Consider the following 18617-nt stretch of genomic DNA (forward strand, 5'->3'; position numbering starts at 1 on the left):
TGATCAAACTCGCCGTGAGGCGAGGATAGATCTCATGTTTAAGACCATCTCCAATTCAAGGAACATTTAGTTCTATAAATAATCTGTACCTCTTTTATAAGTTGAAATAAACAACCCACTCAGGTTCAGCTTTCATTTACCGCCAAAAATAATTCCAGTCTCAACATTGCACCTCATATTTTGCCACCAATTTGACTTAAATCAAAGATGGAATGATAAACAAATCTAAGAATCTATATAATTAACACTACATGTTACAATTCAGTATTTGCAAGATTGTACTTACAGCTTACATCCTATGAGTATTCTAAGGGAAAGCGGGAGAGAGGAAAATTGTTGAGTGCATTAGAATAAGCTATTTCAATCTTTTTACTTTCTCTATGCCTGCTGCTTTCCCGGTTGAGTTTAAAGCTTAAGAACACAAATATTGTATCATTCTCTTCTAGTAGGCATGGAGTATGATCTTGAAATACCTTTGGTTAGAAAATCTGGAGGTGTGTTTGTTGAAGAAATAGATGCGGAGGGTCGAAGGAGAGGTGTGCTCATTCTGTTTGATGTCTCATTTGCAACTGGGGGCATTGCAGAATCGTTGTGTGGTTGTAACTCAATTTCAATCCCGGTCCCATTGGCAGTTTCAGGTATATCGATCAATTGATGATCGCATTCCTCTAACGACATTACTGTGCTTCTGTCAGTATGTATAGTTGAATCATCGAGGAAAAGACTCTGCCTTCGCTTCCTCCTAGCTGAATTCTTCCATCCATGAATTGTCTCCCTGATTCTCTGCGGAATCAATGCCGCCTTGTAGTTTGTTCCCATCTGAAAGATTTGCCAATACGTTGTTCAACAACATTACAAAATCCATATGATAGGCTTCCAGGCAGTAGATTGAACGGAAGTTCTTGCTTATGATGCATTTTAAGGAGAACTTGCTTTCGTATTAATCTTAATACCTGTGTAACCAATGCATAGAGAGGCAGGGTGCTGTAGCTGCAGAAGAACTGCCCCGCAAGTCTGCAAGATAAGAGCATGTAATGTAAGGTCCATAACTGCTGATTTCTATAGCAAATTATGGCTGTCCAGAATCAAATCATACCCCAAAATAAGCCGTGAGTAGACCAACAAATGGTCCTGAATAAAGCATGAATTATAGCCAAACTGCCACTGCAGAAGTATCAACAAAATGACAGCTTAGTCAAAATTCACATATCTTACATCCTCGCATACTTATTTTATCAGAAAGAGGTTAAAGAGCAACGCTATGTATACTTAGTTTTGAACTTTTGAGTACTTAATTGGATACTTAAATGATGCATCTCCTGTGATTAAGTGTTGTTTCATCTTCTATTTAATATCATCTAATTACATGATAACACATCATTTAAATATCTAATTAGATACTTAAAACTGGATACACATGTATCCTAAAAATTATCTGCAACAGATCATATAATACAAATAAAATCACGGAAGAGGACATACCCAAAACCAGAAAAATGAAGCCAGCTCAAATGCATTCTGCCAAAACAAGGGTGTCAATTTCACCATGCAGATAGTAAGGAAAATGTTACAAATTAAATTACTTCAACAACCTGGAAGAGAATGAAATGAATCAAGGACAACAATAGTTCTGGCTTGTTGAACCAGAAAAGTTCATCTCTTGGTTTCAGCTTTGCTCTGGGAAAGAATCCGGTTATGCCAGCATTCTCCAATGCCAAGGTCGCAATAACATGCTGCAGCTTTGTGCCCACAAGGAGAACAAGCTGCACACATGCATACCAAATCAGAATAACAAAGCATGGGAAATCATGAAGCCATCAAAAAAGTTTTTAGCTGGGTCAATTTCTCTTTCTGAGTCATTCTAGCTAGAATAGAGGTGTGTATATTTCAATTTAAAAATTACAGTTTGGTTTGGGTTGTTAAACTTTTTAAAATAATTTTCAGTTTAGGGGATCTTCAAGCCGAATCGAACCATAAACCGTATTTTTTTAAAATACATATATATAACTATATTTGACATAATTTTCAATAAGCAATTAGGTATACAACTTGTTGGTTTATATTTATTTTGTTGTTTTCTTTAAATATATATTATACATATATTTCATAGTTATTTTACATGCTTATATTATATTCTAAAAAACAATCATTCAATTAATTTTGTTAAATAATATATTTTTATAAGTGAATAATAGGTTCAAACTGTATTTTTTCAGTTTGGTTTGAAATCTAAAATAGTTTGGTTTAGAAATTTTTCAAATTGTTTTTTTTAAATTTGGTTTTAAAAAACTCTCAAACTCCATCAAACCGAATTGTGCACACCCCTGAGCTGGAAGACTGTAAAAATATAGTCTAACTCATATACTTACAGTGATAGGAGTGATGGCAATCCAAAAATAGAGATTAGACCCTGCAGTATGGTTTAAAACCAGGTTAAAAGATGACCAAATATAATCTGATCATACAACAGAATAAGTATGATATACAATAAAATGGGAACTGCAATTTCTATATCCAGATATTACTGCAGCTCATATCTGTGGTCATACTCACAGTGACCGGCAGACCGAAGCAATTCGAAAAAAAAAAATAGCGACATAATTATCCTTATGAAGCTACAATAATTATTCAACAATTATATCAAGCATATTAGAAAATTTTCTAATGTGGGCTTAATAAAACAGTAATTGAATAATCCAACGACAGCATTAGTGTAGACTTTAAGGTTTATTATCTATATATTGTCTTGATGATCCAATGGCAGCATTAGTGTGAACCTTAAGGTTTATTATCTATATATTGCCTAGGTATTTCTCCAAAACCCACACAGCTTTACTCGTTAAAAAGTTTTCATTCAGAGAAGTTTCAAGAGCAGAAAACATGTCACATCAATACAGATAATCTTGGGAGCTCTACAACAGATTTAAATTGCAAAATGTTCCAGGTATTTTTATAACCCTAACGAATTTTAATTCAGCATTTTATAACATTTGTGTAGATCCTATAGATTATGATTGAATGATTTTATGTTTGTTCATGTATAAAATCTTACAAAGGAAATATAACAAATAATCTCATAGCCTAATTTTACATTGCTAATGCATACCTTTAACATTGAGCAGCATGAAAGCAACAACAAAACCCCACAGGGGGGCGCTGCAAGAGAATGAAACAAAGAGGCATTACTGGGAGGAAAATGTAAAAGATAGAGACTTAAGAAACACATATGTTGGTCATAATACCATACCAAAGATAATAAAAATATTTTAATGTGCTCATTACCTCACACCAACTATCCTTTGAAATTCTTCTTCCATAGAGCGAATCATATAGCTGTGAAAATCATATTTTGGACTGAGGTTGTGATTCTGACAAAAAAATTTAATACAAAAGAGTAAATATTCATAGACCAATGATGTTGCTAGTAATAAAAGTCAAAATCCATAATTCTAAAGGCATATATCGCCTGCAAGTGAGCAAACTACACACCATAATGAAGCCCTTGCGAAGAGTAAGGTAATCAGCACGAACCACTGAACGCCCCAATTGCCGGAAGAAGCAGGTCTGCAAGTCAAAAAAAAACATCAATTTCAGTAAAACTCACAATACCAATGCAAACACTTTATGTTGGACAGGGTAAGAGATGAGAAGAAAAATATATTATACTCCTCACATCCTTAAGAACGTAGTTTAATTCTGAAAGTTAATTAGATTGACTACTGTCACTGTGTATGCAAATCTGCATTCACATTACTGTGTAAATCCAAGCATGTTATTCCCCTCATTTAACCCATCAAACAAACAATTCTAACATATCTGGTTGGTAGTGAAAATCTATTTGCAGGATGCATGAAGTTTACAGAATTTAATAACACTATATGTGTCGAAGATTTCCATCTACTTCTAATATCCTAGAGGCAAATTCCTATTCTTCTTTTCTCAATCATCTCTACATGCTATACAGTTTTTTTAGCTGACTCTCAACAAGGAAAAAATTCTTAATTGTAGGCTGCCCAGTGAACCCCAAAATGTTTTCCTGCAAATGCCTCCATTTCAATTTACTGATGAAATGAGTGCAAGTAAATTAGAACTGAATACTATTGGCGGTTCAGGGTGTTAGAAAATTTCCTTACGTGATTTAACATTAATTATAATTTTAGTTTAATAAAATGAGTAATTGAATAATTTAATAATAATTAAGTGATCGATGAAGATAATACCAATACACTTAAAGTTATGGTATGTGTAGACAACAAATATGTGAATCGTAATGTTTATCGAATCTTTGATAGGGTCAATAACCTATTATATATTAGTTAGATCATTATTTAAAACCCATACAACATAGTTTTATTCATTAAAAATAGTCATTTAGAGATGCTTCAAAAGTAGAAGACTAATCACTCAATGCAAGTAATCTCGATAGTTTTATGGCGAATTACGGATTGCATTGTGTTTTAGATATTCTTATAACCCTAAAATTTTAATTCAGTATTTTATAATCTATCTGTAAATCTTATAGGACGAGGATTAAATTTTTGTGCAATTCATGTAAATGAAATCTTACACAAGACTGAAAGGATACATAATGAATATGCTACAAAATTAAACAAAGTCAAAGTAAACGAGAAGAGAACTCAAGTATGCACGTACCACCCAGATAAGTAAACCATTCCTGACAAAAGGATTTGATGTATGATATCTGACAAAGGCTGTTTGCCTACGCAATGTCAAATCTCTGATTTCTGTTCCAGAAAAGAATGTAAGTGATTAATATGATCAAGCAATGTCATATTCCAAATTCTTGTACAGTTGTAGTTATCTTAAAAAGCATAAATTAAAAACATGGGTCTCAAGCAAGCTGACTGTTTTATAGTTTACAAGCTCACCATTTAAACAATCATGCTGATCCATATGAGCCTCTTCCTCAAAAACTTTCCAACTGTGAATCTGGTCAAATAAAACATGATTGAACTGTTAATTTAAATGATAAAATAAATAAACACAAGGATTCTGATTTCCAACTTTAAGTAAACAAAGATTTGACATTTTAAAATACAATAATAAAACATAAAATCAAAACAAAACAAAGCAAAGAATATTTGCAACTGTAAATTAAAAATTCTTAGCTAGTTTCACTCTGAACATAGTACATAAATCTAACCTTCACAATTGCCAACAACATAGTTAAGCAGCTGTAAGATACATGTGTGACTGCCATGACGAAGATGAAGCGGTGCAATTGCTCAAGACCTTCATATGAAACAAATGGCTCGTGCCCCTGCAGAAAAAACAAGTTTATAATTACCATAAATTATTGTCCAATCTAAGGAGAAACATCTATAAACTTCCTTTTGTATCATCTTCATCATCGCCTTAGAACCTAAAACACTCATTTGATTTAAGGCCAAAACGAGTTTAGGTAATTCCATTGATAAAGTTTTTTTAACAATTTATTTTCACAAAGACAACTGTTGAAGGATGAATCACTGCATCTAAAGAGTTTGTGATTTTGGTTTTTATGAATAAGTCACATGCCTCTTTGCAGGTGTTCTGATTTAACCCATTCAAAATTCTCCGAAATGGATGAGGAAAAAGAAAACTCATCAACAGTTTACGGCCGTCAAAAGATATATCTTCAGTTTCTTTATCTATCTCAGCCCTGAAGCATGGAGCAAATGGACTATCATAAAACTTTGATGGAATGCAGATATTTGCTATTGTGCTTGAACTGGCCGCCAAAAGAAGTGAAATGAATCCAAGCAGCATCATCTCTGAAGATAGAAATTCACCAAATCTAAGTTTTTATAAAAGAATATTAATATAAATACCAAAGTCCTCTTACAAAGATATATATACAAGTCAATGCAACATACCTTCTTTCATTTTCTCCACAGCTGAAAGTAAAGGCTTTCGATTAGTTTTCTGCAGCCACTGCAACAGACAAATAATGCAATATCAAATAACAATGGACACAACAAATTTCCAATTTGGTAGCATTACGAGTACAACAGTGAAACAAATGCAACTATCCAAGGTTTATAATAATGGAGAAAACTTATTGAAAACCACAACTTTTCAGGATAATCCAGCCCAAAAGTATGCGTTCAACAGTAATAAATCAAACCGGAAATTTTCCAACATGAAGAAACCCAAAAGTATAACCAGCAGTTTCCAATCCAAGTAGAACAATACACAAATTCCACAGGGAAAGAAAGCGGTTAAACATTGTCATAAATTTTGACAGCCCAGATTATATCAAAAACCTAACAAACACTTCAAAATATAATTTATTATGCAACAAATAAATAAAGAAATTTATAGCGACTCTGACTCTAGTTTGACAAAACACTCTTCTAGCCTAAAAACGGTGAAGGATAGCACAAAAGTTCACAGTTCTAAAACGGAGAATTAGAACACAGAGCAAACAAAAGGAAATAAAACAAGATTCAATGATTAAACCAAATATAAACAACAAAGTAAAGCTGTAAAAATTGAAATGATCAAATTCAAGAAAGACCCTCCAGCTCCACAGAGAAGTCAACAGGTCAACAAAACAAAGCGAGCCCACTTCAGATTCTCAACAATGAAAAAATATAACAAAAAAATAACAAACTTAACCATAAACACATGGTTAAGGGATATAAATAAAACTACTTACATTGCTAAGGCGGTGGATTGAGCGCTCCACAAGCAAAGAAACAACAACAAAGATGGTCAGCACCGTAGCAACAGACCATGTTGGCGTTAAAGCCAATGAACGCATATCGTTTTTATTATCCTCTTCCATTTTAAGCAAACACTACTAAGAGAAAACACTATTTTTCCTCTAAACCCACCAAAAATTTCACTCTTTTAATACAGAACCAAGCAAGGAAGGTAGCTTTTCAAAATGAAATATGTGAGCTTGACCGCCGAAAGAAATTTGAAACGCGTTGACTGCAAGAGAAAACGCGCTAAAACGACTTCACCTATCTTCTGGGAAATTAACTTCGACCTGTGCACTATTGACTACCACTATTCACTCTTTCTCTTCTGGTCTTCAAAATATTAAACAGCCATCTGGTGCTTCCCTCAAGACAGCTCTTTTCTACAATTCTCGAACATGAACTCACGCTTATGTAAGCTTGAAGCTTTTAAACTCACATCAGCTTGGTCTCGAAACTTGGAACAAGACAGAAATGAGACTCAAAGATGAAAGGTTCTAGCTTCAAAAACAGAGCACGGTTGTTTGAAGAACATGTTGGAGAGTTTCTCTAAATTTATGTATTATTTAATTAAAAAAGACAAAAATTGAAAGCACAGTGAATCTTCACTGGAAGGGCCTCAAAGTTCATTTTTTAAAAACAAAAATACTAATTTCTGGGGCAAGGCAGAGTTGCAGAGATCTGTTTCCACTTGTTCACACATACAACGTAACTGACAAATAATAATAAAACGAAATTGACAGGGACAATGAATAACGACGTCGTTTCGAGGGATTTGTGGCCGCCAGACCGGCTGTCGTTTTGTTTGTATTCTTTTGGTAGGAAGATGCAGTGACACTGACGCACGCACTAGAATCTCACAAGATTCAAACAAACATTAATTATTAAATTTTTTTATTTTGTACAAAATTTAATATTTGAATGAAATTCAGATCCAATATTTTAATTTTAAATAACTCAAAACATTATATTCATCAAAGGTTGGGTGTAACTTTAAATTTTGTCTTCTTAATTTTAAAAAATTAAATATTTATTTATATATTAAATTTTATTATTATTATCAAAAGATAAAATTTTTATTTAGATATTTTATTTTTTAAAAAAATTATTTCTTTTTTTTATCTTAATTTTTAGAACTCACGATTTCTTTCTAACTGCATATTTTTTAAATTTAAAAACTAACTTTTCCCCCTAAATGTAGTGTTTGCAACCTTCATATTTTCCGCATTCATAGTGGCCCTCACAAATCTCAATTTCAACATTTTTTCATTTTCAACTTTCTACATATTCTAACAACCTTCTTCGGTCAACTCTTTTGCCTAAAACTATGCCTCTCTTCCCCTTCAGTGTTAGCCTAACCTCTCTTTTTGGCAGACTCTCTTTCCCTCGGTGAGATAACTTTCCTTGTTGTTGCACAACTTTCATCTGTCACCTACGAGCACATTGCATTTGTTCCTTTCTAGTAGCCACTTGCATCTCTTAATCGGCTCTTGAGATTTCTAGACGCACCTTCCTCGATGACAAAGGCAATGTATTCATCTCTAAAGACGAAAACTTTAGTGGGGAGATTATGCACATTCTAATTAAATTCTTCAATTGACTCCTTTGTTCAAGAGCCCAACCTCTCTCTCCCACAAATTCTCTTTCCCTCAACGTGACAACACTCCCTGTTGTAGTGCAACTTTTGTCCATTACTAGCAAGCACATGGCCTACGTTCCCTTCTAGTAACTACTCGCGTCTCCTCGTCAGCCCTTAAGATCTCTAAATGCATTCCCTCAATATGCCTTCATTAACAATAAAGACAATGTCTTCGTCTCCAGAGATGAAGATGTTAGGTGAGAGAGAAATGTGAAGGAGATAGACACCAATAGTATGGACTAGATAGAGGAGATGTCAGAGATGAAAAGAGAAGGTTGCCTGCGACAATCTAGAAATTGAATTTGAAGTAGGGTGAAATTGAGATTTTTTAGAAGGGTGGGAGGTGGTTGTGAATGGAAAAAATATAGAGAATGCAAAACCTACACTTGGGGGAAAAAAATCAGTTTTTAAACTTAAAAAATATGTGGTTAAAGGAAAAATATGTGGTTAAGGGGGAATTATAAATTTTCAAAACTAAGATAGAAAAGAGAAGATAAATTTTTTAATAAAATATTTAAATGACGTTTTACCCTTTACAGTAATAATAAAATTTAACAAACAGGTGAATATTTGAGTTTTTGAAAGTTAACAGATGGGACTTTAAGTATTATGTGATCGGATAATTTTAAATAAAAGATAAAGTAACACTCAATCATATTATAACACATCTTCTATATATTCAAATTATATAAAAAAAATATGTACATATAATATTGTTTAAATATATTGCTAATCAATTTTATGTATCAATTTGAAATAAATAAAAATAAAGGTCAACTGACTATCTTCCGAACAAGATTAGATCACTCTTCAAATTCTCAGCCATGATCTTTTTTTATCAATTAATTATATTTGGTTTTTTTCAGAATAATTATTTTATTTTTATGAAAATTATAAATTATTATTAATATTTAATATGAATATTAAATTATTAATATATTCTAATCAATTTAAACTTTTAAAAAATATCAAAACTTTGGTCAATTTTAAAATGATACATTTTTTTGTGATTAAAATTTTTTAATTTTTAAAAACACTCCAAAATTTTCTTAAATATTTTTTATATTTTTATTATATTAATTAAAATAAATATATTTCATTATTATAAAAAAATTAAAAATAATTTAATAATTAAAATAGAGATGATACATATCACATCACTTTAATGCTGCTGTCTAATCAAATCTTTTCTTTTTGCTGTGCCAAAAGACTTATAGTCACCCAAAGTTTAACTCATATCCAAAAGCGCGTCTGAAAGACTTTAAAAATCTAAATATCCAACTATAAATTATTAAACTGGACTAAAATTATTAATTATATAAAATAAAATTATTATTTTATCATTAATATTAAAAAATTAAGATTATATCATTTTTTCTTTTAGTTATAAAAATTAATAATTTTTTCTCATCCAAAAGTTTGAAAAATTGTATTTTCTCTTACCGAGGTTTTATTTTTCCCCGTTACACTTTTTGATGACTAATCGATTCTGACATTAATTGGTCTTCTATGTGTCTCCCTCCTTGATAGTTTCTCGACATGGAAGCCATCTAAAATCCAATAGAGATGGTTGGACGATGTCGCACAAACCGCACGTTCTTAATGGTTTGTATGTTGGTCGAACGACCCACAAACATATGTGTCATCATCTATGTGTCATCTGACTAACGTACAAACAATTAAATGATATACAGATCTATGATACATCGTTTAACCATTTCAATAAAATTTTAGATGATTTTCACATCAAAAAACCACTGAAGAGGGAAACACACAAAAAACTGGTTGACATTGAAACCGATTGGTTTCCAAAAAGTGTGATAGAAAAAATAAACCCTAATAGGAGAAAAAAGTAAAATTTTTAAACTTTTAAATAGAAAGATTTTGTTTATTTTTTAAACTAAAAAAATAAGATAAAATTTTAGGATTTTAAAATTTAATAATAAAATAATTATCTTATCTCTTATAATTAATATTTTTTTATTAAATTTAATAATTTATAAATGAATTTTTATATTTTTAAACCTTTATAACAATAGGTAAGATAATTGATTCAACCTTAGCTTGAAATAAGTCTCTTGGCCTTGACATTATGCCAGACATAGGTGACCCACTTGGCTAATTAAAGCGAGTTTTTACTTTTTACTATGTTTTTATTTTTATAATTTTATCTTTTACTGTATATTTCTGGATGATCTCCATTAAAGCCTCCTTAAACTTTAATAATTGATCTTAAATGACCCTACAACGTGACAATTGACAACAACACATTACCAACCGCTCACATGCAAAGCTTAACACGTGAATCCTCATCACAGACAGACCGACCATCATGTAAACTTATCTGAACCGTTCATTTTGAATCACCATGCCTCCAATTATTTGTCTTGTCCCTCCTCGTTCCTTTGAAAAATTTAGTGGAACGATGTCCATCAAAACATTAATTAGATAAACTTGTACATATATCAAATACAAAGTTACAATTGATTGAATGATACGATTAGTGTTGAAATTGAATTGAGGTAACTCAGTTAGAAAATTGACCCAATTCAATTTAATTTATAATTTAATTTAAATTATAATAAATAATTATTAAACGATATCGTTTTATCAATGAATTACAAATTCGAATAATAAATCTAAACTATATTCAAACCATAAACTTAAACTATAAGTTTAGGCTAAACTCAAATCATTTATATTATTGACTCATTGAACTCGAATTGAACTATTTTTCATTCAAACTGAAGTCAAATTAAAAGATGTTCAGACTCAACTCAACTCATATCCACCCTTAAATGCGATTATTTAGTTTTTCTTTCACTTCAAAATCACTTAATCAGATACTATCACACGAGATTGTATTAATTAATTTATACAATTTGTTTATATATTAATACTCTCATTAAATATCATATCAAGTGAATCAGGACTGTCGAATTGAAATACTTTATATATTCTCAATTTCACTTTAAAATCCCTTACGCAGATATTATAGGTTCTATGAATAAATTTGTATAATTTGTTTACATTCGTATTATTACATTCATCAAATATCATATCAAGTGAATCAGAGCTCTCGAATTGAAATACTCAGCGAGCATAAACAAACTCACTTGGCATACTAGCAATTCCAATTGACTGAAAATTAAATATTAAACAAGAAAAGATTATAAAACTGAATTTCCAAAATTTCTTTTCCATGTAAAAAACCCTTTTTTGAAAAAAAGATCTAAGAGTCACTTGTTGAAGGCTGACCTTCATCAGTTTCACTGTCAGAAGATGAAAGCCGGTCAGCTGTCTCATTGTCATCGTCGCTGGCTTCAGGATGATTTGTTGTCTCAACGTTCAATTCATCCTCACTGAAGAGATCCTTTTGAACAGGAACACTTTTCTGCTGCTGGGACATCATCACAGTATTGATGACTTTGAGGGCCGCAGATGCTTGATTACTATCTGAGATTGCCTCATCGGTTATCCCATATGAATTGGGTTCCTCAGAAGAATCGTCTTGTCGTGGAGGCGGCACAAAGAATGGAATCCTACCTCTCTGCCAGTCATGAAGGATCATCTTTGCTGCTGTCATTACATCAGGCTCGCCACCCTGGACACCCGTATAGAAAATATGAACTAAAGCCAGTGAATATGCTAATGGTTTTACACGATACATAATCTTCTAGTTATATTTTTTTGTGACAAAAACTTTAGGAAAAGGGAGACAGAGAAACCGGAGACTCCCTTAGATGCAATCTTAGTCAAGGGTTTAACCAAAACTTTCAGATGGTACAATCATAAATTCTGAAATCAATATCTAGATTAAGGAAGGGAAAACTACCTTCAAAAGTTTGCCAGTTGATTTGCAGAGCTGAAGTAGAAAATCATTTTCGTCTTCCCTGACAAAAGAAGCAAACAAAGGTATAGTTTTCTATATTGCAATTTGCAAGTCTTCAAAAGATTAAATCAAATGAAAATCGTAATTATGGTTCAGACAAACCAAGACCATTTACAAACTTGCAATTAGCAAACTATTACAGAGAAAACACGTTAAGAAAAGTACTGGGCCAGCTTTCGCACATATCATTACAAGGTTTAGTTTCATTACTTGCAATCAAGTTTCAACAAAATGTGTACATCTAATGCATCAAAGAAAACACAAGGAAAAGCCTTAATGCTCTAGAAGTTTCATGAAGAATGAAACAAAAATAATAATAACACCAATCATAGACAAAAGAGCAGCTTACCAGTCTGCTATTTTATATGCTCTCTTGAGGTGCTCCTTCTTGACACGTTTTAAGACTTCTCCTATGTGTTCAGCAGCATCTTCCAAGTTTGTTACACGGACCTGAAAATTGTCCAATATTAAATACCCATAACTTATACAACACGAAACACTTCAACAAAACAAGCAAGCAAACAAGGCAGACTACATATTTAATTTGATTATATTAAACAAATACAAGAAGGGACCGTACCACTCCCTTTAGTACAATATCTGTTTCAGTGTCTTTGTTCTGATAAACAACTCCAGGACAATCAATCAAGAAGATCCGTTTTGTGAGTGTTATATATTGCCACACCTTAGTCTCCCCTGGAATGGGAGCAACCTTGCATACCTTGTAAAAAGATTAATAAAGAAACAAATCTATCAGTAATAGAACCAAACAACCATCACACACATGAAATCTCCATTGAACAGAATAACAAGCTATTTCCACAACTACAAACATTAATACATCAAAAGCTTTAGAAGACTGTTACATTCTTTGTACGCAGTGTGTTGATAACTGATGACTTTCCAACATTGGGATACCCAATAAAACCAACAGATATAGCTTGCTTGTCACTCTTCAAGCGTGCAAATTGTCTCAAGACTGACAGCAGAGCACCCTGAACAAACAAATGTTAAAAATTTGGAGAGCAACAAAAAAGATGGGAAGCAACACTGTAAGGACTAACATTGAGCTACAAGCGTGCATTTGGTGCAAAGTCTTCACCCTTCAATTTCGCATTCAATTCTCAATGGGATATAGAATTGAATGCAAATTCAAAAAAGGGTGACATGATCGCCACATGGATGCTTGGAATGACAGTAATCACAGTATTCCAAGAGCTAAAAGGACATGGGAGATTCTGTTAGAATCCCAAGTGCAAGATATGAGACTTGGATCCCACATTGGAAAGTATGGGCAACTAGTGTGGGGTTTATATGGCCTTGGGCTCTCCCATCTCAATAGCTAGCTTTTGAGATGTAGTTCTCCTAAGGTTCGTATTATTTAGTATCAGAGCCATCACCATGTCTCCCAATTGCAATCGTGCGGCGCGGGTGGTGACGTCGACATTGCAGTGTTCGCCCGGAGCTAGCAGGGAGCTAGCGCACAGCCAGCCCACGTGGGCATCGGGGCTGCGGAGTGTGGTGGTATGTTAGGATCTCAAGTACAAGGTATGAGACTTGGATCCCACATTGGAAAGTATGGGCAACTAGTGTGGGGTTTATATGGTCTTGGACTCTCCCATCTCAATAGCTAGCTTTTGAGGTGTGGTTCTCCTAAGGTTCGTATCAGATTCCCATATAATAGTAGCAGTAGTGTGATTTGTCTACATCTACATTAAATTAATAGATTCAATTTACCTTGCCAAAAGACTTATTGATGCTAGCATGGAATGCTAAACTTGGATATTCCTTCGATAATACTCTAAGCCATCCTTTCGTAGCCCAAGCAGGAACAAGATCACACTGTGAGAAGAATTTTTTAAGAAAAAATAAAGGAAAAAAAATAATAATGAGAATCTCAAATGACCATGAAATTTGCAACTGACCTTGTTTAATAGAAGAATCATGTGCTTATGCTTGCAATGCTCTTTCAAATGCCTCTCTAAATGATAACATCTTGTACCTTGAGGATCTCTGGCATCCAAAACCTGCAACAGAAAATTTTTTTTAAAAAAATGAAAAAGAGGTTTCATATAAACTTGTGATCTTTTGTAGCTACAGCAGAAAAATTCTAGTTGCTCATCCATTCATCATCTGATGGATCAACTTGGGAAATATCTAATTATTTTGATTTTCTAGCTAGAACTGGTAAAGTTGTTCAAATGGGTGAACAAATATTCTCACCTACTGGTAGCAATATCTTCTACAAGATAAAATTGCACCTATTGCATATCTTGAATTCACAGAAAAAACCAAAACGACCTTCAAAGTTTAGAATCATGTCCTAAGAGATTGCAAGTTAATGCACTTATGTAACGTGCACAAATAATTTACCTTCTTTCTCTTTTTTTAAAATCATTATTTAAAAAAAAAAAAAGCAAAAGAAACACTGACCTGAACAACAACGTCTGATGAATCTATTACTTTGTACAATTCACCCCATATACGTTTACTTTGACCCTTCTCAAACATTGTATGCCGAACCAGATCCCTAAACCCATCTCCCTCATTTCCTTCTGCAGATGTACTGGCAGCATACTTCTGCTCAAAGGCATCTACAGAGTTAAAAAGACCAGCCTCATGAAGCGCAAAATAATTTAAGCTCAAACTCAAGAAAATGAAAAGAAACACCACCGTGATAGTAGCAACAATGATTTACCTTGAGATCCATCGGCTCTCTTAACTAAAGACTCATAATCTGTTGCCAATAGCTTTGGTCGCTTTCTCTTTCCTTTAGGTCCAAATGCATCTTGAAAGGGTTCAGTATCAAGAAGGTGAACTCTAGCTTGCTGCACATATAAATTAAGAAGGAAAGAAAAAAAGCAAATGATTAAAAAAACCTTTCAAACTTTGCTCTGTACACGCTAACATTAGATATTTTCTGACTGCCAACTTAAACGTACTAGCTTCTCATACATGACACGAGAACTCTTAAATCATGAACCATGAAAGATGGAAAATTATGTATAAACCACATTTAGAAAAGACAAAAAAATGCTAAAAAAACACTATAAATTAAAATCACAGAAGTAAACAAATAGTGCATATATTGCAAAGCTTTGTAAATTATAAGACAAGTTCCATCTCCTACAACATTTATACATTTCAAACACGAACAGAAAACGGGCTATGGTGTAGAAAACAAGATACCAGAAGGGCTATGATTCAGAAGGAACTTCCAGTATAAGATATTTGTACCTTCTGGTGATCGTTTAGGAGAGAAAATGGCAACTTTTTCTCCCTCAGAATGACATTATAGCTACTTGACATTCGGCTTTGGAGCTCCTCGCGAAAGAATTCAAGTTCTTTCTGATTCACAACTCGTGTATTCCCTAAACAAGGGGGAAATGGATTTTAAAACAATTCGTAATCAGCTTTCAACCAACTTAAAATCCGAAGCATTTAGGGAAGTTAGCATTGAAATTAGCATTTCGGACTGCTTTTAAAGCCATTAGAAGAGCTTTCAAACATCCAATTTTTACTGCCGAGCTGCTATGCATAAATTTGGAAGCAACTTTCGCATATGAACTGAGTGCTTTTTTTTTTTTCAGAAACCTTAAGCATCCAAAAGCACTTCGGTAAAAAGCAGTCTTTGAATGGAGAACTGACACCATAGTGTAATGGAACTTACCAAACCAACGGCGGTCGGGTTGTATGCGAGTGTTGGGCAACTCTTTAGATTGCAACTCATGCTTCAAAATCTTGCCTTTACGGTCGCGTTTTGGCCTCGAATTGTACATCTTGAGACGGCGCACCGTAGCGGCGCTACGGCTGCCGCTTTTCCCATCCGTCCGGTTCGCATCAAGCGAGTGCTTTGGCTTGCCCGACACATTCACCTTCTTCTCTTTCGTCTTCACCATTTTTGCTTACTTTTACCCACAACTTACAAAAGCTAGGGGTTTTAAGCAGAGAGATGGCACTGTTCGGGGCATCTCATTTGTATAGGGTAAAACGGTTTTGGGTCGGTTGAATTTGGCCCAATTCCTTAATTTGGACTTCAAAATGGGCTTTTCAGTTTTTATTCAATTTATCAGGTCGGGGCATATGATCCGATACTCAGGCATCGAGGCTACAAAATTCAATTTTTATATTTTAAAAAAATAATATTATGTATATAAATAAATTATACAAATTTATCTACATAGACTGAGGTGATAGTATTTTATTGGGCGATTTACTAATTTTTAAGTAAGAAAAAAAATGTGTACAATAATTTTATTCTAAAAAAATTTCTTCAATTTCTCAGTTCAAAAACTTATTCAATTTTTTTTTTATTTTACCTCTTTTATAAAAAGAATAAATTAAATCCTTTATTTTTTCTCTTCCTCTTTAAAAAAAATTAAAATTAATATTTTTATAACAAAATTCACAATTGAGAGCAAAAAAGCCATGAATTTGAGACTTTAACCAAATAAAATAAATATTGTTTAAAAGTCTTATATATAGTAATTTAATAAACAATAAATCCATGTGTATCCTCTTCTCAACCTTTTTCCTTCCATTCGGTTGGCTCTCCGTGCAATAAAGAGATTCTCTTCGTCAATACAGACAAATCATCATCGTCTCTTCTTCAATAAAAAAATTCATCTCTCTGTCGTATAAAGAATTGTCTAAACGTTCTGATCATTAGACACAACCGAATAGAAGAAAAATGGTGGGAAGAAGAAGTCATCAGAGACAGAATGATAGTCGAAAAGAAAAGAAAAAAACTTAGGTTTGGAGAGAAAATAGTCACTTTTTAAAATGTTTACGTAAAAATGAAGTTGTTAGTTTTTAAAATATAGAATATAAAATTATATATATTTTAACAAAAATTGGATAACGAATGAGTATTTTAATTTTCAAAATGTTATAAGTGTGAGTTTGTATTTACGCTAAACCTCGGATTCTAATAAGTCTTTCGGCCTTTCAAATATAAAGTAGGTGTTGAAATGGTTGTGAAATGGCTAGCAGCCATAAAACGAAGCATGCATTTTCTTTCTGTCAATTCCATTAAGGCCAGTAAAAAATCGTAGACTTTATTTACGTTTTAAGGAAGAAGAAGATTGGCCAAATACACCAATATTTGGTTGCTTGCTGAATTTATTTTGCCTGTATTATCAAAGCAAAACTGCGTTTTGTTCAAAACACGTATTTTCTTCCCAAAAAAAGGTTGGTTTCAGACAATTTTATAAAAGTTGTCTGAATTTGACATTAATTGATGTTTCACTTAGCTCCCCTAGGACATGTCTATGGGCTCGGCTGGGTCCAGCTTAGCCCATTGGGCCTATAAGTTGGGCCAAGCTTTAGATCTACATAGTGATGACCCTTTCCACATGCCCGTTGCGTTCACTTGAAAGCAACTATGCCAAACCAATCACACGCTGGTGACAGTAGCCATCAAGCATACGGATGCATCGAGTAAGGACACCCTAGCACTGCAAGATGCGAAAAAGAGCACTGTAAAACCAACGACGCCCTATCTCAAGCGCATGGATAACGTCCCTATCTGAGACCAAGTCAACTCATTTAAACAAAATTTTTAAAAAGTTTTAATTACAAAAATTTAAATATAAATTATTTTTCAATTATTAAAACTAAGAATATCTCAAACATTTTATTTATAATCTCTGTACTTGTGACAGAGAAATATCATGATTATATGATGAAAAATATTATAAGTTTATAATATAATACAAATAAGTTAATTTATATATTGTATAATTACAAATATAAATAAAATATATATATCATTTTATTTATCTACTTATCGTCAATGTCTAAATTTTTGAATTCATTTTAGATTCATTTGTAATATTTTGTGATGATAAAATTGAAATGAAAATGAAATTATAAACATAAAGAATTATTATTTGCTAATTCAAATAGTTTCCAAAAGAAAATTGATGAGAGAAAATAAAATATAATAAAAAAATTGAGATTAAAAGATTTATAAATAAAATTATAAATTGAGAAGATTTGAATTGATTTATATAAGAAAAATAAAAAAGATTAAAAATAAAAAATAAAACAACTGTTACCGACCGGACGCCAATAGCTGTTGAAGGCTTACACCATTACATATATATATATATATATGTATATATATGTATATATATATATATATATATATATATATATATATATTTATATATTTTTTTTAATTTTTAATTTTTCAAGCATGTCAAGCTAGGCTGGGTTGGTTTATACGCCTAATCAGAAAGCTTATGGGTTAGGTTTGACATGTTACAAGGTCAAGTTGGATCAAATCGAGCTTCCATTTGATTCGATCCAATTTATTTGTCTAGGTCCCCTTAAATAAGTTCTATTTGACTATTTAAGGAGAATTAAACTTTAATTC

At 32.6% G+C, this 18617-nt stretch overlaps 2 protein-coding genes across 4 annotated transcripts; both read right to left on the bottom strand.

Moving 5' to 3' along the window:
* Window positions 1-213: 213 nt before the first annotated feature.
* LOC123202325 (MLO-like protein 11) lies at window positions 214-7415 on the bottom strand. 3 transcript variants are annotated; one of them, XM_044618199.1, is made up of 15 exons: window positions 6662-7415; window positions 5877-5934; window positions 5539-5774; window positions 5165-5281; window positions 4890-4950; window positions 4654-4745; window positions 3490-3564; window positions 3283-3368; window positions 3107-3156; window positions 2370-2410; window positions 1593-1706; window positions 1483-1518; window positions 1097-1164; window positions 954-1014; window positions 214-819 (listed from the first exon to the last, which is right to left on the bottom strand). In XM_044618199.1, exons 1-15 carry the CDS (start codon window positions 6788-6790, stop codon window positions 433-435), a joined length of 1611 nt encoding a protein of 536 aa, XP_044474134.1. In that variant the 5' UTR covers window positions 6791-7415; the 3' UTR covers window positions 214-432. The 3 variants fall into 3 exon arrangements, with proteins under 3 accessions (XP_044474134.1, XP_044474131.1, XP_044474132.1); XM_044618196.1 differs by having other exon boundaries at window positions 1593-1763; window positions 6662-7413; XM_044618197.1 differs by lacking the exon at window positions 1483-1518 and having other exon boundaries at window positions 1097-1158; window positions 1593-1763; window positions 6662-7414.
* Window positions 7416-11341: 3926 nt separating this feature from the next.
* LOC123201420 (nuclear/nucleolar GTPase 2-like) lies at window positions 11342-16169 on the bottom strand. The gene is made up of 11 exons (XM_044616917.1): window positions 15909-16169; window positions 15476-15609; window positions 14937-15066; window positions 14672-14832; window positions 14164-14265; window positions 13976-14080; window positions 13105-13233; window positions 12819-12959; window positions 12588-12688; window positions 12182-12239; window positions 11342-11950 (listed from the first exon to the last, which is right to left on the bottom strand). The coding sequence occupies exons 1-11, from the start codon at window positions 16135-16137 to the stop codon at window positions 11579-11581; spliced, it is 1662 nt and encodes a 553-aa protein (XP_044472852.1). The 5' UTR covers window positions 16138-16169; the 3' UTR covers window positions 11342-11578.
* Window positions 16170-18617: the final 2448 nt, after the last annotated feature.

The sequence above is a fragment of the Mangifera indica genome, chromosome 18, assembly GCF_011075055.1.
Source record: "Mangifera indica cultivar Alphonso chromosome 18, CATAS_Mindica_2.1, whole genome shotgun sequence".
Lineage (NCBI taxonomy): Eukaryota > Viridiplantae > Streptophyta > Magnoliopsida > Sapindales > Anacardiaceae > Mangifera > Mangifera indica.

Coding starts and splice junctions, on each gene's coding strand:
- LOC123202325 (XM_044618196.1), bottom strand. CDS start 6,790: ATGGAAGAGGATAATAAAAACGATATGCGTTCATTGGCTTTAACGCCA. Junction 4,746..4,889: donor TCAGCATGATTGTTTAAATG/GTGAGCTTGTAA, acceptor TTTCTGGAACAG/AAATCAGAGATTTGACATTG. Junction 1,764..2,369: donor TTGCCATCACTCCTATCACT/GTAAGTATATGA, acceptor GCATGTGTGCAG/CTTGTTCTCCTTGTGGGCAC.
- LOC123201420 (XM_044616917.1), bottom strand. CDS start 16,137: ATGGTGAAGACGAAAGAGAAGAAGGTGAATGTGTCGGGCAAGCCAAAG. Junction 15,067..15,475: donor TCCTAAACGATCACCAGAAG/GTACAAATATCT, acceptor TTATATGTGCAG/CAAGCTAGAGTTCACCTTCT. Junction 12,689..12,818: donor ATATTGTACTAAAGGGAGTG/GTACGGTCCCTT, acceptor GACAATTTTCAG/GTCCGTGTAACAAACTTGGA.